General features: G+C 49.6%; 1 protein-coding gene across 1 annotated transcript; it reads right to left on the bottom strand.

Moving 5' to 3' along the window:
- Positions 1-1,101: 1,101 nt before the first annotated feature.
- grtp1a (growth hormone regulated TBC protein 1a) lies at positions 1,102-17,562 on the bottom strand. The gene is made up of 8 exons (XM_080539295.1): positions 17,157-17,562; positions 6,133-6,284; positions 5,766-5,924; positions 5,550-5,674; positions 2,587-2,683; positions 1,816-1,988; positions 1,393-1,578; positions 1,102-1,201 (listed from the first exon to the last, which is right to left on the bottom strand). Exons 1-8 carry the CDS (start codon positions 17,243-17,245, stop codon positions 1,109-1,111), a joined length of 1,074 nt encoding a protein of 357 aa, XP_080395421.1. The 5' UTR covers positions 17,246-17,562; the 3' UTR covers positions 1,102-1,108.
- Positions 17,563-22,133: the final 4,571 nt, after the last annotated feature.

Below are 22,133 nucleotides of genomic sequence, written 5' to 3'. Positions count from 1 at the left end.
CCCATCCCTAGTTCTCATACTGTGTTTATTGTTATACACCAGACCAAATTCCTTGTATGTGAAAACCTACTTGGCAATAAATCTGTTTCTGATTCTGATTCCATTCCGTGAATTACAATGAGCCCGTCCTCCAATGTCTACCTCCACCAGCCTCCCCTGCCACATACGTAAGACTAAAGTCAGTGTACAACATTTAAAATGGAATCCTCAGCTTGTGAATAAAGCTACTCACATCTACATACAGTATAATCAGTTACTGTAGTTCTACAGTATTTGAAAAAATATATATCCATCTAGCCTTTTCTCAACGCATAGAGGTTACTCCATGTAGAGATGGTATTGTATATACGCGCATACATCGATCTATGCAGCACCAAAGCCTCAGTCTGTGTCCAAATACACACACCAATTACAGCATCTAGATTCTGTGACAGGACTTCAGCAGAGACATTGTTCATGTTTCAAGATACACAGATTTGGCACAGGTCTGCGCAGAACATTGGATCGTTATCGCAGATTGATAGTTAAAATTATTCCCTAGGTACTGTGGGGTTCTCGCCAGTGAAGACTTGTGCATCATCGTAGTATCTCAAAAACACGCACATGTTAAAACAGTGGTTCATAGTACAGTAGTCAGTCTACAGAGTGGTTCATAGTACAGTAGTCAGTCTACAGAGTGGTTCATAGTACAGTAGTCAGTCTACAGAGTGCAAATCTGAGTCTGGGTCTGTGTTAAGTCTTCCATGCCGGCCTTCCCTCACGGATCTGAAAGGACTTGATGGGTCAAAGCTGTATGGTGGAAGCCCATCCAGTCCTCTCACCCATCAGAGATCATGGGAGATAGGGGCAGAGGAGGGCAGCATCCCAATAGTTTAAGGTGGCTTCCTCTCCTCGTCTCCTTCCCTTCATCAGCCCTCATACGGGAGAACTGGAGAGGGGGGAAGTGATTGCTTGGTGGACATCTATCATATTGACCTTCCCTGTTATATCAGATCAGTGCAGGTGAAGGTAAGGAGACAAAGAGAGGACGTCGCTTTAGAATATTGAGAAACGGCTCTGGAATGTGGATGTGTGTGTGTTTGTAAGTGACAGGTCACTGTGGGCGGGGTCAGGACTCCTCAGCTATTATGCGTGCCCGACACGTCTCCCGGAGCTTGTTGACGGTTGCCATGGAGAGGCTTCCTGGTTCGGTGAAGATTTCCTGGGAATGCGGAGAGAGAAAGGAAAGGCAGGGGGATTGGAGGATTACGCCACAGGGCCATGGGCCGATCAGATCAGGGACCAGCGGTCATCACACAGAGGGTCTTTGTTTAATCACACGAAAGCATGTCATCTTGTACTCACGCACACACGCACACGCGCACACACACACGCACACGCACACGCACACACCTGCATGAACCCGTGGCAGTCTTCAACGTAGGGCCCTCTGGTGATCTGTTTGAAGCAGTCACAGACGTCGGGGAGGGATGGGGCCTGCTGGATCAGAGCCTGGTGGTGGCGGATCAGGGTCAGGGCCACGCGGAACAGGATCTTGGAACCCTCGTAGAACAGGCAGTCCCAGATCCGCAGGACAGTCTGAGGAGAACCAGGGAGAGGCAGGTTAAACAGCAACAACGACCACGGTTGGCCCTCTTTCTCCCTAACCATCTCTTTCTCCGTCCCTTCTAGTATCCTGCCACTCTCCCTTCTTTTCTCCCTACCACACTGACCCTGTCTCCCCACCCCTCTCTACCTTAACCACCATCACCCTTTCTCCCTTGCTGTGTCTTACCACCCCAACAGTGTCTCCACTTCCCTCCCTCCCCTCCTCACCTCTACTGGCAGCACATCTATGAAGAGGCAGATGAACCAGCGGGAGACCACAAGGGTCCACATGACGTTGTGGTCCCCCATGGCCTGAGACACGCCGGGGGCTTTCAGCTTCACCAGCTCCCCTAGGACCTCCTGGTCCGTCTTCAGACCCAGCATGGCGGGGGTGTAGTAGTCTGTGGGGGGGGGGGGTGGTTATGGCAGAGAGAGAGAGAGAGAAGGGGAAAGTGGGGTAGAGACAGGGTCAGTGTGGTAAGGGAGAAAAGAAGGGAGAATGGACCATAACTCTTAGTCACTCACATCAGATAGACAGACAGACAGACAGACAGACAGACAGACAGACAGACAGACAGACAGACAGGGCTCAGACACATAATCCCTAAACACATTGACAAGATGTCAAAGAAACTAACTGGCCATCGGATCCACCACCAATTAGGTATTAGACAGTGACTATGCACTTCCTGTGTGACAGCACAGGATTACCCCCCCTCCCCTTGTCTCTGGCGTGATGATTACATGAGTCTTAAAGAGCTCTGTGCAGATCAAGACCATGTGACCTCCTCCAGGGATATTCATAGCCACCGAGGCAGGAACTGGATCCAGGAATAGAGAGACTCTGTCTACTGTCCATTACACCTACCCTCTACACACACACACACACACACACACACAGACACACACACTCATTAGCATCACACACACACACACACACACACACACACACACTCATTAGCATCACACACACACACACACACACACACACACACACACCTGGTAATATCTTGTCCAGTAGAGCCTCCATCAGCCAGAAGGACTTCTCCTCATCTTTAGTGATGATGATGAGGTACCCGGCGATGAAGTTCATGCCCTGTGAGACCAAGGAAGCCACAGGGTTAGAGATCACTCCATTCACATTCAACAGTGCTCATTTGCATGATACGCACGCGCACATACAAAGAGACACAGACAAACAGACAGACAGACAGACAGACAGACACAAGTTGCTATGGTAGAGCAAGTTAGTATTCTAGTGAATGACACAGGAGCGGGACAAGGGCAGAGCTACACAGAATGTGAGATGACGAGAGAGACCTTTCAATACAATCTTGGTTTATTCTCTTTGACTATGTTTTTTTCCCCCCTAGATGTTCATGTAAGAAAAAGTATGTAATGATTATTGTATTAATTGTATGGAATTGTATTTTGATCGGTGATTTTGAATGTCCAATAAAAATACTTGAAAATGAACCAAAGCTGACAGTAGGGGAGACCAGAAGACAGATGTTCAGACGGTATACGCACACCCAACCTTCAGTCACAGAGCTGCCTCTTTGCAATGCAAATTCTTCTTCTGCTTTAGTGCATCAAATCTGCCTTTCAATTAGATACACAACACACACACTGTTCTCTGGAGCTAGATTGTGAATTCATGGATATCAACATCCATAGGGAGACAGTAGAACGTGTGCGCACACACGCTTGCTACAGTATGTGGCCTTGTCCACTTGACATGCCATTCCAACAATAGACTTTCCATTTATTTTGAGAGACAAAAGCTGATTGAGCCTGGGCTGGGTTTCCCTGGGCTGGGTCATTCCGGGAGACACCACAGGGGGGCGATGTGAGCATGTTACGTACAATAGACTAGCAGTGAGAGCTGATGTATGAGGTAGACACACAACAGTCAGACCAGGCAATGAAGGTGGAAAATAGAAATAGAAAATGCAAATGTAAGGTCAAATGACTATTAAGTAAACACACAACCGAGTCTGACCAGGCGGAAATTTAAAAAATGTAAATAGAAATGTACAGTCAAATGAGATTAATGAATGAATGAATGAATGGTCTTTATTGTCATTGATATAGTACAGGTACCAAACAACGAAATTTGGGAGGGGGGGCTCCCCTGGTGCTAGGAAAGAAAAAAAACAAAACAAAAACAAGAAGGGAAAGGAGCTGGTTTACATAAATAAAGGCTATGTACACTATCCACTATACTATACTGTACAAATAAAACACTGTGCTGTACTCTATGCTATACCTATTCTAACATTTCCTATTCTCTGCAACCTTATGTACCCTAGGGTTGTCATATTGCACATAGTGTTATTGCACATTCATTTAAAGTGTCGCAGTTTGCAGGCTTGAAATGTACACATTTGTGCCTCAGCACTACACCTGATTTTCAATCCAGCAGCTGCCATCAATCCGTCCAGACTGTCCAGGGCCCAGAACCTAGGTCTTTGCTGAGTTCAGGGCCTGGATGGCCCTGGGGTAGAAGCTGAGCTTCAGTCTGTTTGTCCTTGCGAACATGGTCCTGTACCGCCTGTTCGAGGGCAGCCGAGCAAAGTGTTCATACCCAGGGTGGGATGGGTCTCTGGAGATCTTGGAGGCCTTCCTGAGGCAGCGTGTGTTGTACAGCTCTTCCAGAGAGGGGAGGGGGGCGCCGGTGATCTTCTGGGCCGTTCTCACGACTCTCTGTAGCGCATTCCTCTCTGCGGCTGTGCAGCTGGAGAACCAGTTGCAGATGCAGTAGGTGAGGATGCTCTCCACTGCGCAGCGGTAGAAGGCCACCAGCATCTCCTGTCCGATGTGGTCTTTCCTGAGGACTCTCAGGAAGAAGAGCCGCTGTTGTGCCTTCTTGATGATGGCTGCTGTGTTGTTCTTCCAGGACAGGTCATCCTGTATGTGCACCCCCAGGAATCGGAGGGTTGAGACTCTCTCCACGCTCCCTCCGTCGATGAGCAGGGGCTGGACCTCAGATTTTTTCCTCCTGAAGTCCACGATGATTTCCTGGGTCTTTGACTGGTTCAGCAGCAGGTTGTTAACCTTGCACAGCTTGCTCAGCTGCTCTACCTCATCCCTGTACGCCGCCTCGTCCCCCCCGAGATGCAGCCCACCACGGTGGTGTCGTCTGCAAACTTTACGATGGAGTTGCTGGGGTGGACGGGGGTGAAGTCGTAGGTGTAGAGGTTGTAGAGGATGGGGCTTAGCACGCAGCCCTGGGGGGACCCAGTGCTGAGTCTGAGGGCTTTGGAGGTGTGGGAGCCCACCCGCACCCTCTGGGGGCGGTCGGACAGGAAGTCCTTGATCCATGCACATATAGAGTGTGATAGTCCCAGGTCTAGTAGTTTGGTCACTAGCCTGTCTGGAAGGATGGTGTTGAAGGCAGAGCTGAAGTCCACAAAGAGCAGTCTCGCGTAGCTGTTTCCCCTCTCCAGGTGGGATGGAGTGGAGTGGAGAGTCGTCGCGATGGCGTCCTCTGTGGACCTGTGGGCTCTGTAGGCGAACTGGTATGGATCCATGTTGGGCGGGAGGCGTGTGACTATGTGGGCCCGGACTAGTTTCTCGAAGCACTTCATGATGATTGGTGTGAGTGCCACCGGGCGGTAGTCGTTTAGGCAGCTCACCGTGCTTTTCTTCGGGACTGGGATGATAGTTGAGGTTTTCAGGCAGGGTGGTGATGAAAGACATCAGCAGAGTAATACAAACAGACAGGTGCTGAGACGCAGCCGGTAGAAAGAAGTCATAGGCTTCCTGCATTGAACAGTGAACAGACGGGTGGAAGTGTTAAATAGTGAGGGTGACAGAAAGGTGAGATCAGCAACCAGGTAACAGACAGGTTGACAGTTAAACAGTGAGATAAGGCGATAAGATGACAGGTAAGGAGTGTGTGTGTGTGTGTGTGTGTGTGTGTGTGTGTCGGGGAGAGAGACAAATGGATCCAGTGGTACCTGACAGTATCCCACAGTCGGGTTGTGGTGTCCGTAGGCCAGCAGCACGTTGTACAGGGTCTTCTGTAGACACGGCTCCGCAGCCTTCCTGAACTGGACGTTGTCGGGAAAAGTTCTGTGCAAGTCTGTGAAAGTGAAGAAGACGACATTTGGCTCACCTGTGCCAGCTCACCAGAGCAGGTATAACTGCTCACCCGTGTACGTGTAAAGGCTCACCTGTGTGGATGGTCTCCACCAGCTTGGGGTCGTGCTGGGCGTCCAGTAAAGAGTGGTAGTAACCGGGGTGCTTCTCCAGCTTGTCCTGGGCTCCGCTAGCTGCCATCCAGATCAGACCCCGGTGCTCGTTGGGGACCCCCTTCCTAACATACCGCTTCACTGCAGGGTTTCAGGCAGGCACACATTTAACTGTTGTATTAGGTTCCACACATTAAACATTGGGAGATGGCTAGAGAGTACAAAAAGGCTATGTCAGACTTTAGTGAAGAGACTACAAAGGTAGTTGTAGGGGTCATACAGGTGTTTACACTAGACAGACTAGTGAGTGCTGAGGGATTCTCTCCCTCACACACACACACACACACACCTTTTATGTTCTTCTCCACCTTGTGCCTCCCCTGCAGAAACTTGGACCACTTGATGGACCTCCTGGTGAGGACAGCCAGGTATTCAGACATCAATTCCTCGTAGGATTCATAGTCAAAGTCCTCTGACCTCTCAAAGCCGTACGGGTCCACACTGAAACATTTACAATCATCCACTGTATCAATATAGTCATGAGCATACTGAGAATAGAAGCACGAGGGGAGTTCTATTATTTGTCAACATTGAAGAAATACGCTCCTCAATGTCAATGAAGTATTTAATGACAAAGATGAAGAAGCCCTGCAGTAATACAAACAATAGAAGCATGAATTGAGATAAAGTATAAGCAGGGTAAATGTATAATAACTTAACCAGAAACATTTGAAAAACAAACTTACAGGAATTAGGTGGACAGCTTAATAGATGGCCACCGTAACATGAACGTCTGAAACTAATCAAATAATAACATGGCCGACTCCTGACTGAGCCGGACAGCATAACAAACGACATACTGCCACCTAGTGGACGGCGGTATACCCTTCATCCCCCCCAGCCCGGAAAGCTATAAACTGAAATAGGTAACCGGACTCAGTCCCGCGTCCAACGGCCTGTTTCGGGCTCGTAGTGCTTGGGTGGCTCCCTTGTACGGCTAGGCCGCGTAGGACGGGGCAGCGACAGTGGCGACTGCGACACTAGAAGCGAAGCGTCCGGGGTGGCATCAGTGGGGACAGGGTCGCCCTGGGACCCGAGGCCAGGGGCCGCCTCACCAGCAGGCGCCGGCAAGGAGGAACCCAGGGCCGCGCCACAGGGTCCATCCGCCAGCTGCTGGACGATCCCCTGGGGCACCACCGGGCACGGTTGGACAGGTAGGGAGCGGTGTACCAGGGGCGTAGGTGGAGGGGACATAGCAGCTGGCTGCTGAGGAGCATAGGGGGTGTAGCCACGGAGGAACCGCCGGTTGCGTAAAGTCAGGCGTCCAGACCCATCAACCTTAACCCGATACTGATCGTGATCACGTGACTCCACCACCACCCCTGACCTGTCCCACTTGTTAGGGCTAGGGCCCTGCTGATTCTGGAGGAACACCCTCTCACCAAGTGCCAATGGGCGGAGTGGCTTCGAGTGAGCCTGCAGGGACTCAGTGGTACGGGACATCCGGGTCCGAAGGGCCTTTGCCGCCCATGCTTGGCGCCAGAGCGGTCGGATATGTGGGTTCGAGAACTTCTCAAGCCTGTTGACGAAGGAAAGCGAACCTCGAAGGGGGTGACCGAAGATAATCTGCGCCGGTGAGAGGTTGCAGTCGGGGTCAGGCGTATTGCGTAACTGTATCATGGCACGCAGAAAGCGGTCATGATCGAGACTGCCAGTCGGGCCAGTGTTGGACATCAGGAGGCGCTTCGCAGACTTCACTGCAAATTCCGCTCTTCCGTTTGACTGTGGGAAAGCAACAGAGGACACACGGTGTTTGACGCCCCACAAACGGAGGAAGTCCTGTGTCTGGCCTGCTGTGAACTCCGGACCACCGTCGCTCGAAAGTTCCTCCGGCACGCCAAAGGAGCCAAAGAAAGCACGGAGGTGGCGAACCAGCCCAGCTGAGCCTCCCATATCAGTGCCTGCTGTGGAGCATAGGACCTCCACCCAGCCCGATAGTCGATCTCCGATAACTAGGTAGTGACGACCTCCATTAGGGATGCTCCGATTTATCGGCCACCGATTTAAATCGGCCGATTTCACTCCAAATGACTCGATCGGTGATCGGCAAAAATGGCCGATCGCAAAATTTTATTATTTTTTTTTCCTGGGGAAGACAGATAACTGAACAGAAAACATAGGAGGACGTAACAGTATGTAAACCATGAAGGCCACGTTTATGATGTCTTTTATACAGCCATATCCACTGACTTGGGCTTCAGGCCCTAACTGGGTGATAGGCCAGACCTTTACTATGCCATAAAAATGGGTCTGCGTTTGCTTGGTGCCTAATGGATCAAAACTTTTGTCTAAAAAGCAAAAAATATGTAGGCTATCCAGTCAGTAGGCCTACAGTTATGTATTTTTTTTAAAATCGGTATCGATATTGGTTGATCTTGAGGGAAAAAATCGGTGATCGGTATCGGCCCCAAAAATCCAGATCGGAGCATCCCTAACCTCCATAGTCAAAGAAGTCAGCAAACACCGCCTCGAATGGGGTGGACGGTGGCGAGGATGGTAGGGGGGGCGTGGCTGCTTGTGATGGAGCGTTCCGGTTACAGTCCGCACATCCGTACCTGGCGGCTCGGATGTCCTCTGACATCCCTGGCCAGTAGACTATGGCACGGGCCTGTTGCCCCATCGCCGAGATCCCTTGGTGGGCGGCATGGAGGTGTCGAAGGACGCTGTCGCGGAGGGATGGAGGGACCACGACGCGGTCATGATATAGCAGGACGCCGTCCTGTGCGTAAATGGACTCACAGACTGGTGATAGACTCGCCAGGGCGGGGTCGTTCATATCAACCCTGTCCCCATGTTCGATCAGGTGCAGAAGGTGGCTGAGGCATGCATCACTTGCTGTTTCTCGTGCAAGGAGGGTCCAAGAGACGGCTCCGAGCTCTTGTGCATCGGCGCGGATGGAAGCCATAAGTGCTGACTCCACGGCGTCAGGCACGCCCGGCAATCCCAGTGAGAGGCCGTTCGCTGAGCCTGATGGAGACGGATGTCTTGAGGTTGCGTCAGCGGCATAGTTGCTCTTTCCAGGCAGGTGCACAATGTCGAAGCGCCATGGGAGGGTACGCTGCTTGAGTCTAAACAGGCGTGAGTTTGTTATCTCATCTAGCGTACGGTCGCCAAAGATCTTCACCAGGGGCTTATGGTCTGTAACTACGACGAGGTTGTCGCTCCCCTGCGTGAAGTACCGTGCTTGCTCCAGACCCCAGGCCACGGCTAGGGCCTCTCCTTCGATGGCCGCATAGCGCTGTTCGGCCGGGGACAGGAGACGTGAACCAGCGAGGGTGATCCTCCATCCTCCCGGGCAGCAGTCTGGTATGCCTGAGGCGCAGCTACAATGTTGTTGGAACAGGAAGTAACCAATACCGCGCTTGGACCAGTCAGGGCGGAGGCAGGTGCGCTTCTGCATGTCGTAGATCTCCACGCCCTCACGGATGGCCCCAACAATAGCACTTTTGGACGTTTGAAAGGCTTCCTCCAGTTCGGGTGACCATGAGAATTTACAGCGTGGGCTGAGGAATGGCTTGAATGGAGTGTCGTGCCGCGCAGCTGGGCATAGTTCGACACCTGGTTGACAAGGCCGAACCAGCTCCTGACATCCGTCGTGGAGTCCGGGGTGGGGAAGTCTCGGATAGCGTCCAAGTACTTGGGGAGTGGCTCGATAGTAGTGTCCGACACCCTGAAGGCAGCGAACTCGACGTTCCTCTCCGCAAACTGAAACTTGTCCGGGTTCAACACGATGCCTGCCCGGCCGACACGAGTAAGGAAGTCGATGGTCCTCCACCAGTGCTGCTCCAGGTCGGTGTCATAGTGGATGGTGTTATCCACACAACGTTCCTTACGCTCATAGTCCGAGAGGACCGCATCGAAACGGCGGTTGTAGCCATCCCCCGACGATAGGAAACCTTGTGGCGCCCTGGTGTAACGCCAGCGGCCAAAGGGCGTGATGAATGTGGTCAGATGACGATCCGATTCATGCAGGGGCACACTGTGGTAGCCATTCCAGGCGTCCGTGACAGTCTTCCAGGTGTCCTTTCGGATACGACGTGCGAGGTGGAATGGGGACTCGGTGGCGAAAGTCTCACGTAGGCAGAACTTGTTGAGAGGTGAGAGGTCCACGGTCCTGCGGGGGGAGCCATTGTGCTTCCGAGTGACCACCATACGTTGGCACCATGTCACTGGTTCGCCGTATGGCACACGTTCAATGACACCGAGGGCCTCATCCCGGAGAAGGTCATCGTGGACTCTCTGCTGCCAGTGTAGAGGCACAACGGCCGCGGTGTGGCATGCTCTTGGCGTGGCTGCGGGGTCCACATGCATTTCAATGGGTGGCCCTTCCATGCACGGCAGCGCCCGATGAGGGCAAGTGTTGAATGTGGATGAGGCGTATCTCCCGAATAGCCAATCCTTCATCCGGCTGTTGTTCTCTGTGAGACAGGGAAAGGTAGCACCGTAGGGCGTTCCGGAGGGACCGTACGCTGGGGACATGAGCACTGGGCGCTGTGGGGGTTACTCGGGTCGTCGCAGCCGCCGTTGGTGGACCTCGTAGCATTGACGGACAGGGGCTGGTTTGGCGTGTAAGACCCACGCTCGTCGTTGGGCCCCCCTACGATGTCACCTGATGGGAAGTCCATAGACAAGAGGCCGAGGTTGAGCAGCGACTTGTAGGATAGGTACATGGCCCGGACTGAGCTGCTCACGTACACCATGGAGCGGCAGGACGCCACTCCACCGCTGCTGGAGGCTGTCGAGAGTCTAGCGAAGAATGCGCCTTCGACAGCTATGGGGGAGCGGTTGGCGGCCGACATGCTGAGATGGACGGGACGCAGGTCGTCACGTGAGAATCCGCAGGCAATGAACTCCTCTAGGGACCAAAGGTCCGACTGTGCACCAGTGTCCGCGATGGCGGATACCCTCGCCCCGTTGACCGAGCCACGGTCGCCGGTGCCTGCACTCGGTCCGACAGGCATGTCAACCGAGATAGTGATCAGAGCTCGGGGATGGTCTCTCAGCCTGGCCCTTCTCCATTCGCCCTTGGAGAAAATGTGGTGCTCAAGTCTGATGGGCGTGGGGGCGTGGCGTTGGTGGTGACTCCCACGACGTCGGCCAGGGCGGGCATCAGACTGAACCGACGAAATCTGGGAGATCGGTTCTGACTCCACGGCGGCCTGTTGACTGCTGGCAGATGGCTGCGGTCGCCCCTTGCATCGGCGGGCCCTATAACAGTCGATACAAAGCTGGTGGGGCTTGGTATTCCATCCGCGGGATCCCTCTGTGAAGACATTAAAGGTTCTCTTACACTCAGGGCACGGGGCTCGTTTCGCCACGTCCGCTGGGCCTGGGGTCGGGGTGGGGCTCGCCTGTGGACTCTTTGTCAAGCGCTGGAATGACGACATGGCCGAAAGGGCGGATGACGGGAGAGCGTTGCGGGCCATCTCTTTATTTTCGACGAGTGCAACCACGTCATTCACTGGCATTTTAAGGATGTCTGGCGTCCCTAGTACCTCTCGGCGAATGTCCGAATCAGAGATACCATTGAACGTCGCGGATGATGTGGTCGGTATTAGGGTTGGGTACCGAAAATCGGTACCCAATGTTACTTTACATTCGGTATGTACCCGTACCGAATCGCAAAGGAGATTTCAGTACCTCATTTCGGTACTTTTCAAAAAAAAAAATCCCCTGGTGTCCGGTGTCATGCAACAGTCAACCACACGTGACTTGAGTCGTGACGTCACATCGCCTGTTAAATTTCCAATCAGTGCGTGTCGTGGTAGTGAGGTGAGCAGTTGTGTTGAGAACTTAAGAAGAGTGAGTTTATAGTAAGTGTAGTAATATAGTTAGTGATTGTATTATTGTATTATTATTATTATCATCATCATCATAATCATAATAATATTATCGAATTTCGCTAGCTAGCCTAGCTACGAGGTCACCGAGAATGCCGAAGGCCCTAATGAAGCAGCGTTCTAAAGTGTGGCTGCATTTCACCCGACTCGACGAAAACAACGCGAAGTGCTCAAAATGCTTAAAATCATTCGCACTTTATCGCTATTATGGCGATGTGCTGTGCCTATGGTGTTCCTCAGTCCAGCGGCAGTCAAATGCCGGTAGATCCGTGTCTTGCTCTCTCAGCACCGCTTCCTGGTTGACAGCGGGGGGAGAGAAACGTTTTACCAGGGAATTCGCTCCGCGCTGTGTCGTTCAGTTTCAGGTAAAGTGACGTGAAACCAATATTTGTTTACTTTATGTTTATAAATCTGTGCCATTAGACAATTATGTCAAAACAAAACAAAAGTCAAAATGACAATAACAAAGTCAAGAGAGGTGTCGTATTTTGCCAGAGAAGGCAAATATGCTGATCTTTTTGCAAAAGAATTGCTGAGGTGGGAGTTTTATTTTTATTTATTTGAATTTATTTGTATATTTAACTGTAATATTATATATATATATATATATATATATATATATATATATATATATATATATATATATATTGTGCCTCAGTCAGCAGGAGTTTTATTTTCATTTATTTTAATTTCAGTGTATATTTAACTAATATATATTGTGCCTCAGCAATAAAAAAGTGAAAAGCTGTTTAATGTTGTCGACCGTGTTATTATTATATATATATGTCATTTAAAAAAATCAAAAGTACCGAATTAAGTACCGTTTTGGTACCGGTACCGTTTTTAAAGTATCGGTTAGGTACCGATACCGGATAAAACCCAAACGATACCCAACCCTAGTCGGTATAGTCCACATCCTCGCCACACCCACATACTGTAACATAGGCGCATGTCTCCGCTTTCCCCCGTACTCTGGCAGTGAAGGCGAGGAATGTCTCATCACGCTCCTGGCGTAACTGGAGCAGCTCGGTGCGCAGGACACATGTGGCGACTGGAATGACTGCTAGTGAACGCAAGGCGGCAATTAGGTGTAGCAAAGGTTCAGAAGCGGCGTTGGGGTTGACTTTCAACAGGCTGTCACCAAGTTCAGGCCCAGCGCACTGAAACAACTGGAAAGGGGCCTCGGCGGCTCCTATGCCTGAGCCAGTGCAGAAGACGTCCCAACGACGGATGAACACGTTCCATTCCTCAATCGATACGCCTACGTTGACTTTAGGCCGATCCAGTTTCGGGCCTCGGGGGGCCGGCGCGGCTGTGACAGGCGATGTGCTTTGATGGGCAAATCCATGATTAGTCAACAGGGCAATGGCGAGTGCTTCAGACACGTCTTCAGTTCCGAAAGCGCAGCCAGGGACAGAGCATACAACGACGACCATTGCTTCCTGGCTTCTTCATGAAGAAATACGCTCCTCAATGTCAATGAAGTATTTAATGACAAAGATGAAGAAGCCCTGCAGTAATACAAACAATAGAAGCATGAATTGAGATAAAGTATAAGCAGGGTAAATGTATAATAACTTAACCAGAAACATTTGAAAAACAAACTTACAGGAATTAGGTGGACAGCTTAATAGACGGCCACCGTAACATGAACGTCTGAAACTAATCAAATAATAACATGGCCGACTCCTGACTGAGCCGGACAGCATAACAAACGACATACTGCCACCTAGTGGACGGCGGTATACCCTTCAAACATGTGAACATAATCTGAACATAGACATGACATGTCTGAGTGCGCTGCCCCGAAATACTGTTCAGAACAGGGATTGGGATTTCTTAGTCCAAGTGGTATCACCTGATGTGACGGCTGTCATTAGAATGGCCTTGTCTGTGTGCATGTCTCTGTTTTTTTGTAGTATTGCATTCTCTGGCTGTGTTCGGAATAGCATACTAGCATACTACTCATACTAGATATGACGTAGATTTTGAGTATGTAGTGCGTTCACACTGTACAGTATGCGAGATTTGAGTATGCAAGAAATTTAGCATGCGAGCAATACTTACGTTTGTTACGATGGACACTTTTGGCATACTAGATCCCCAAAATGCATTTTCGTGTCCAAGGTTGCGTCCAGGGTTGCCAGATGGGGCGGGTTACCGTCGAATGGGCTACTTGATTTTGAGGTTATAGAAAGTTTAGGCTGTAAATTGTCAATCCCATCTGGCAACCCTGTGCGCTTTCAGCCTCGTCAAACTGCGTCATACAAACCCGTCATACAGCTGTTGTTTACATCGTCTAGCCTGGGGACCGAAAGCTTGCAATAAACATCGTTTTTTGCACAGATTTGAGTGTGCAGATGCTGCTTTTTTGCACTCTATTTGATACTCTTCAACTGCAGCACCCCAGCTAAGTCTGATCACGGATGAGTGGTGGTATTTTCACTATACTGGGAATGGTGAAATGCATTCTTAGACAAGGCTCCGTCGTCATGATTACAAATATGCCACTTGAAATGCATAAAATCCAAGTTTATTTGTGTCTTACACACATGTTCACCTAGTATGTGACTGCTTGTAACCCAATCACGAATGATCCCAGTATTGTAGCTTCAGACGGACAAGTTGGTTGTAGTGCTTGCCCACGATATGTTATTGCTCATAGATTTATTTTAATCATGTTATTTTACCAACTGTTAAGACAACAATATCGTAAGCTAGTTACTTGAGCTAGCTAAAGATATTGGCCCCCCAAATCATTTTACAACGTGTTGTAATTATGTTACGATATTTCTGTCGAACTTCGTAAGTGAAGGTAAGCAACGTAGGGTTCGTAAAATCGCTCTGAGAGCGCCGGAGCGCACACTGGGTTCAACGTCATAAAGGGACCAGGTAATTTGATTGGACAAGAGGCATTCCATGAGTGCTGATCAGATTTCCAGGGCGAATTTACGAACGCAGCTAGCGAACAAAAGCCGCAAAAATTTTCGTCAGATCAGATATATAAACAGGTTATTTTGGTAAACTGGACACATTTTGGGAATATGTGGTTACTTTCTCGCCTGAAAACATATTAAAACTTCAAATAAAATGACATGTTAACACTTGTAAAGCCAAAATTACATATTTTAGCTAATGGAGGTTTAAAATGGAGGTTTAAATTCGCCTCTGAAATGCATTCTGGGAGGCAGTATGCATACTGTGTAAATGGTCGGCTGGTTTTCGCATACTTATTATGAATTTAGTAGGCAGTATGCAGTATATACTCATTGAGTATGCCATGCAGTATGCTAGTATACCATTCCGAACACAGCCTCTGTCTGTGTGTGTGTCTCTTTATTTTTCAACCAGGAGAGATCATTCCTAGTCCGGGGGCTCCACCCCTTTGATAATTGGGAAAAACACCACCAATCAGCAGGGGTCACCTGGGCCAATCCTCAGATGGCGCTTTTCCACTACAGGGCCGACCCGGGTCGTTCTTTGGCGCTTTTCCATTGACCCGCTCGGCACAGCACGGCACGGTTTTATAGTTCTTGTTCGGGATGGGTAGCGAAATGTACCTTTTTGCCAGGCTATGTGTGACGTGTGACGCTGCACACCGTTGATTGGTCAATGGAAATAGTCACAAAATCGTCATCCCATGTTCATAGATTTCTTCGCTAACCGCCATCTTTAAATACCACAACAGATTTCGCTCTCGGAAAATGTCACTTACTGTTTCTGTAATAACTTATTAATAAAGATTTGAAAAATTATGCTAACCATCGTATTATCTTAGTTTAATGTCATTTCAATGCATCACAGAACTTTTATTTACAACAAGCATAACAAAAAAATCGCTATTATGGCGATGTCCTGTGCCTATTCTGTTCCTCAGTCCAGCGGCAGTCAAATGCCGGTAGATTCGCGTCTTGCTCCCTTTAACACATGTCGGCGTTTCCCTGGTTGCGAGATCTAAACTACTAGAACTGAAAGCGGCAGGTAACAGGCACGTAACATCCATATGCTGTATATATAAATACATGTTGTCATATATTGACTACCAGCAAGACACCGGAGCACTCGTATCTATAACAAACGCGGAGATTGTATGAGCCCCGCGTCTGTCAGCCTTTCCGTAGAAATACATCGCTCCGTTACATGTTTTAAGGCTGATCTGTGCATGATAGTGCTGCATTATATCGATCTATTCTTGCCAATTCCTTATTACCAGTGGAAAGGGGGAAGGCTAAAACACTTTGAATGGAATAGATAGGACTTTCCGTTCAATGGAGGAAGCATGATACTCACGAGTTCATCTCGCTTTTGCCCCCGTTGATGTATTAAACAATCTAAGCAATCTAATCAGAGCAGTTGTTATTATGTAATATTATTGATGGATGTGCCATTTTTGATGGAGAGCAGTGAGCGGATGACTGGATGTGAGCATGTATTTGACTAATGCCGATAGATTCGCGTCTTGCTCCGAAACCGGAGCTGTCGGCTCAGACAGGATTTTACAGCGTTCCTTCAAACTATCGTAATTCATGAACTATATGCCCAATCTAAAAAAATCAAACAGTTTCTGAAAGCAGAGAAGTTGCACTTTTTGAACAGTTGAACAGTTTTTTAGGCTTTATTACGGTAGTTCACCAACAAAAAAAAGCACAGTGCTCAAGTGTCAGGAGAATGTCGGCATTTCCCTGGTTGCGAGATCTAAACTAGTCTACTAGAACTGAAAGCAGCATGTAACAGGCACTTAAAGTTACATGTTGTAAGGCTGATCTGTGCACAATAGTGCTGCATTTTGACATAATTCTTATCGCATTTCCCCCCGCTGATCTGTATAGCGGGGGGAATCTTATGACACGTAGCCTACGCCGTCGATTTTACGCAGAAGCATAAACTGGGCTTAACTCCTCCTACAGTCCCGGGTCGTTCCTGTATAGTGGAAAACGTCTCGTACCCAGAACTGTTCAAAAGCGTGCCGAGGCGAGCCGTGGCGAGCCGGTCAATGGAAAAGCGCCATCAGCGCATAATCATTGAATCAAACTAGTTAGTCCTGGGCTGGAGCAAAAGCAAACACACCCCGAGGGCCCCTAAATCAGGATAAACGAATACTGCTCTCCACACTAATGTATGTGTACACAACAGAAGGAGCTGCAGGGCCCTCACACGTGTGTGTGACAGAAATGGTGCGTGCATTTCAGTGGTGTCGGGTGGAGGTTGTGACTGCGTTGGCTTCTTTGAATAGTGCACATGCCATACCCAGGACTCACTCCAACTATCCACACACTGCATCGCTCATTCTGATCAGCTAAATGCTAACTACAACATCTAACTCCCCAACGTTATTTTAATAACAGTGTTTTCCGTTACCTACAGCCATGCGTGTTCTAATGACACTATAACCGTTACGGTGCCAGGACAGTCCAGCACAGACGGGCCTAGTTGGGTAACTTTTGCTAGAGTTTAGCTCTAGCTAGGTAGCTACCTGTGCACCCTGTCCTTTGCACTGCCGCTGAGGGTGTTGAGTCGGAGTTGCGGCGAGCGAGCGCCGTTTGCTTTGTTGCTCCTGTCCATTGCAAACTCCGATATTCAAGAGACGCCTTAAAAGGGTATAGTATCCAGTGTCGCTCTCGGTAATTCACTGGCAATTTTAAGCAGTAGGCTTATCTTTTAGTCCAAAAGTTCACAACATTGTTGTACGGCGGCGTCCCAGGCTGAAATGATATCGCCCTCTCCTCCATGGAGTGCCACAACAGCAAATCCGAGCGTGGACTCGAATTCCCCTCACGGACATATAAGTCGCCCCGGCGGCTTTAAAGATCCACTCCGTCCCAGTCAAACGCTATTGTCCCATACTAGGCAAAAGCAAGTTAACAGGGCGAAGAGATTGCAGTGACTCGGTTTTATCATCCTCTTCTCCGCGTTATCCAAGATCCTGGCTCTATGCACCTGTCGTTACTTTGTTATGCGATCGCTTCCTGGACAACAATGTTAAACGACACGATTTATCCTAAATGCACATGTTCGCAGTCTCAAAAATGGTCGGTAGGTCGTTTCTCATCTCTTCCCGCTACCTCTTCTACGTCTGCCAAAGGTATGCCACTGCGTGAGAGATCCGCTAAACCCGAGGGCATGTCAATCAAACCGTCTGAGAGAAAGATAGGAACGCCCTCTGCTAAATATTCAAGCCACGTAGTGTCCCAAATGCTGCCAAACTCTCACTTATGGCAACAACGAAACATGACCGTCCTGATATATTGTAACAATAAACGACTAACCTTGTCTTTAATAATTATAATACATTACTCAGTAAACACCACAACGTGAGTTCTGTGAAAAGTCAAGGGGAAGCCCTAGGGTTCATGTATGTAGTCCCTCCCACTGACAGGTGATTTTAGTTGACATTACGTCATGGATCACACCTCTCTGTCCGACATTATGTATTTACTAATCTCAGAGGATTATCTGAAATTGTTTTCCATTAGATTTACATATCAAAGACACAGTCCTCATCATCATCATCATCATCATCATCATCATCATCATCATCATCATCATCATGTTCTCCCTCTGGCTGTCCTCTTTGACAGAGAGAGAGATAGATGGTGTGTAGATAGGCAGGCAGGGTTGTGTTAAGCAGATGTAGACTCATGTTCCCACACAGTTTTATTAAATCCTCTTGCTTTGATCCTCCCTCGCTGACGGCTGATCCTCGGGTGGTGGGATGGGTTCTTGAATGGTCAAAAGGGATTAGATTCAAACCCACCCATCTGCACTGTTATTGGAAAGCCCTGTTACAACGGCCATTATCCAGTAATTCTCTAATTCTGTGTGTGTGTGTGTGTGTGTGTGTGTGTGTGTGTGTGTCTTTGTCATGGATCATTTCCTCCAGGTTGTTGTCTTTTGCACCAGGTCTGTAGTGGAAACATTGAGCGAGGTTAGGACAGGACAGAACATAGAAAAACATTGAGCTTCTGGCACGTTGCTACATGAGGTGCAGTGGAAAACACCCCTGTGTGTGTGCGTGTGTGTGTGTGTTCCAGACTACTGGTGTCTGGAGGATCTGTACAGGGAGCTGGTGCGTGTGTATATGACCCCAGCACTGTGGAGGGCTGTGTTCAACTCAAACCCAACAACTTCCTGCTGGCCTGGCACACACCTTTTAACAAGAACACACTCAGTGTTGGAAAGTGAGTCACCAAACGTGTTCCCTCCTCCACATTGACTGTTTGCTTTATTTGAGGACACATTCTGTGCTTTTGAAAAAAATAAAGAAAATCCTATTATAACTGTTGCAGTATCAGCCTTAAACAAAATGTTCTGTAATCTCTTTGAGATTATCCCCATGGAAAGGCCACATAAGTAGACTTTGTATTTGTTTAGTGTTGGATGACTTCACATGACCTTTATTAGCCATTGTTCATGATAATATCATTTATCTTTTTTTTTATCTTCTTGTTTAGTTCGTTTTTTTTAGAATCCTTTCACTTTTATGTGACGCTCTACTGACATTGGCATAATATGACTTGATAAATGTGTCAAATTTTCATTGTAACATCAACAAAGAAGACGTAAGTAAGAAGTAATGTACATGTTTAATCTGATAAGTAGTTGGGAATTGGGTTAGTTTTACCCCGTTGACATTACTTTACTTTTGAAGCTGACCTTTGGCAACATCATACACACACCTCTGTTTGACATTGTATAATATGATGTGTGCATACCCAACCCTGGGGATATTTACACAGTATAACACTGTTTCCTAACCTCTGTGGTAAACAGAAGAGCCTGTATTTCCAGTCATGAGAAGAGAGCTGCAGACTCAGAGTAGTCGCCTCCTCCTGACAATGTCCAGTGAACTTGGCACTACAGCCCATTGTCAATGGTGGGGTGAGTTATTATGCTATCCATTCCACCTTGAATTACTGCTGGCATGCCAAGGCTTTCCTTTTTGTTTGCAATCCTGACACAGGAGAGCACGACCTTGAGCGTGTGCATTAAGTTTCACTGTGCTTGCGGGGAGAGAAAGTCTTGAGGGTTTCATCTTTCACTGGTGTCTCAATGACATTGACCTCCCAGGGGGACCACTCAGAAAGTGAAGGTATCAGTAAAACGGATGATTATAGGCGTATAGGTCTCTTTGACAGAAGGGTCACCATAGTTCAACGTCCTGTACTTCGGCCTCTGCTTCTGCTCCTCCCCCGCAGTCTGTTGTCGTGTCTGATTGGCTACTGAGTTCTGGGTGCTGTTGGCACTGGTCTGTGGAGGCATATCTTCCCACACTGCATCACTGGTATCCTCGGCAACACGAAAACCATGTGGAGAGATGACGTCATCCACATTGTTGTGGGCCACACTGCCACCTTGTCCCTCCCCCTCCTGAAATGCGCCCTCTGATGCCCTTCCTTGCATTGCCATAGGGGACAGCAGTAGTTGTTGTTTGGCGTAAGCTGGGGAGGGGAAGGGGAAACCATTCTCCTGATAGCTCTCCGTGGACTCTGATGTAGAGGCTCCAGGGTTAGGGTTAGGGTCAGGGTTAGGACCAGGGAGCGGCATGTCAGAGGTTGAAGGTGAAGGAGTGATATCAGGGACCATGGAGGTGCAGGACGGAGATGGGAGGCAGGTGGTGTTGTGGATCTGGTCCAGTTCTGATGATTCAGATGGATCTGACCTGTGGACCCTGGGGATGGGGTACTTGGGCTGCCCTCTCTGGGTGGACCACGGTTGGTGTGGTTCTGGATGTTTCATAGCCCAGTTTGGTGTGGTAGTGTGGGCTAGCTGTCCAGAGAGACTCCCTGCATCTTGTGGTTCTCTGTCACCCTCACTGGGGTGGCTTCTACTGGGCTCCAAGAAGGACTCTAGATAGGCCTCACCTGGACAGTCGCTGCCCAGAGGAAGTCGCTCTCCCTGGGCTGATGGAGGTGACGGTATGTCCTCCAGGGTCCTGGGATTGCCTTGTACTGAGCATAGCTGGGGTAGTGGATCCACACAGGCCAGCACCCACACAGGAGGGCAGGGGAGAAGGCTGGCCATACACCCACTGTGTGAGGCCTCTACCTGGGATACAGCTTTCTGGGGCTCAGGGGCAGAACACTCAACAGCAGCAGCAGAGCAGACCAGCTCCACCCCCCCATAACTAACCTCCTGAGTTCCTGAACAACTCTGACCCTTTAGCTCCTGAACAGAATCCTGAACTTCACTGTCTTGATCTGAATTCTGAATAATCTCTTGATTTACCTTCACCTCTTGATCTTCACCTGCTGATCCCTGAACGTTTACCTCCTTCACTGATTTGAGGTCTTCGACAACATCTTCTAAGATCCAACATCTCAGTTGCTTAACTGCCATGTAGGAACGTAACACTCTTTCCACCTCCTGACTCACATTGGCCTCTGTTGTCTGCTGAAGTGAATCCTCAACATCTGCTATCTTCTCTGGTCCTTTATCTCCTCCTTCCCCCACCATCTCCCCTCCCCCCACCTCTCCTCCTCTTCCCACCTCTCCTCCTCCTCTCACCTCTCCTCCTCCCTCCACATCTCTTCCTCCCCCCTCTCCTCCCCCTTCCCTCTGCTGCCTTGAGCCTTTACATATACCATTCACCTGCTTCAGTGACCTTTGACCATTGACAGGTTGACCTGTCCCCTTATTCCCCCCTCCCTGACTTCTCACCAACTCAAGGCCTGTCACCTTGACTTTACCAGTTGGGATTTTGTTCAAAACACTCGGATCACTTCCCCGATGGACTGTTGCCATGGTTTCAAACTTGTCCATCAAAGAGGCTAGGAGAGGTCCCCTACCAATCTGACGGGACCTTTTAGGGGGTCCCTGTGAACCCCCTCCCTTCTCCTTCTGCTCCGCTGCAGCAAACCTGGCTACCATTCCCTTCACATTGCCCGCCCTTTTCAACCCCTGAACTCTCTCAATCTTGCCTTCCTCAGCCCTAGGGGACTCCTTGTCTTGGTTCTGTCTGCCACACCCCCCACCTCCTCTAGAGAGCAGTGCCCCCACCTCACGTCTGTGGGTGGGGGGGGGTTTGGGCGTGCCCCTTAGGAACTTGGCCTGGAGGAGCTGGAAAGAGGTGAGACGCCGTGGTGAGGTGTCCCTTGCTGGTTGACCTCCAAGCCTACCCTGGGTCGCCTCCAACGTCTGCCTCTGCCTCAGCCCCTGCCCCACCCTTTGCTCCACTCTTGGCCCAACCCCCTGCCCCTGGCCCACCTTGACACCCACCTGCCCAACCCCCAACCTTACCCCAACCTGCCCAACTCCCACCCCCACCCCCTGCCTCTCAGTGCACCCTGTGGCCTGGCTGGGCAGGTCCTCGGTCAGGTACTGGAGGAGGCTCTCCAGGACCCCTCTGATCTCAGGTCTGGATGTCCGGTCCCAGACCAGTCTCCTCAGCGCGCTGACGTCCACGGTGGTACTGCTGGTCTTGGAGACGGCTCCCCCTGCAGGTCTGTGGGGA

This window comes from Nansenia antarctica (assembly GCF_963989245.1).
Source record: "Nansenia antarctica genome assembly, chromosome: 1".
Taxonomy (NCBI): domain Eukaryota; kingdom Metazoa; phylum Chordata; class Actinopteri; order Argentiniformes; family Microstomatidae; genus Nansenia; species Nansenia antarctica.
This window is presented reverse-complemented; position numbering and strand designations above follow the sequence as displayed.

Bases quoted from the DNA above. Each gene is read 5' to 3' on its own strand.
- grtp1a (XM_080539295.1), bottom strand. From the start codon at position 17,245: ATGGACAGGAGCAACAAAGCAAACGGCGCTCGCTCGCCGCAACTCCGA. The intron at 6,285-17,156 runs GTAGCTACCTAG...TAAATGTTTCAG, and splicing joins GCAAAGGACAGGGTGCACAG to TGTGGACCCGTACGGCTTTG. The intron at 5,675-5,765 runs GTGAGCCTTTAC...TCACTTTCACAG, and splicing joins GGTGGAGACCATCCACACAG to ACTTGCACAGAACTTTTCCC.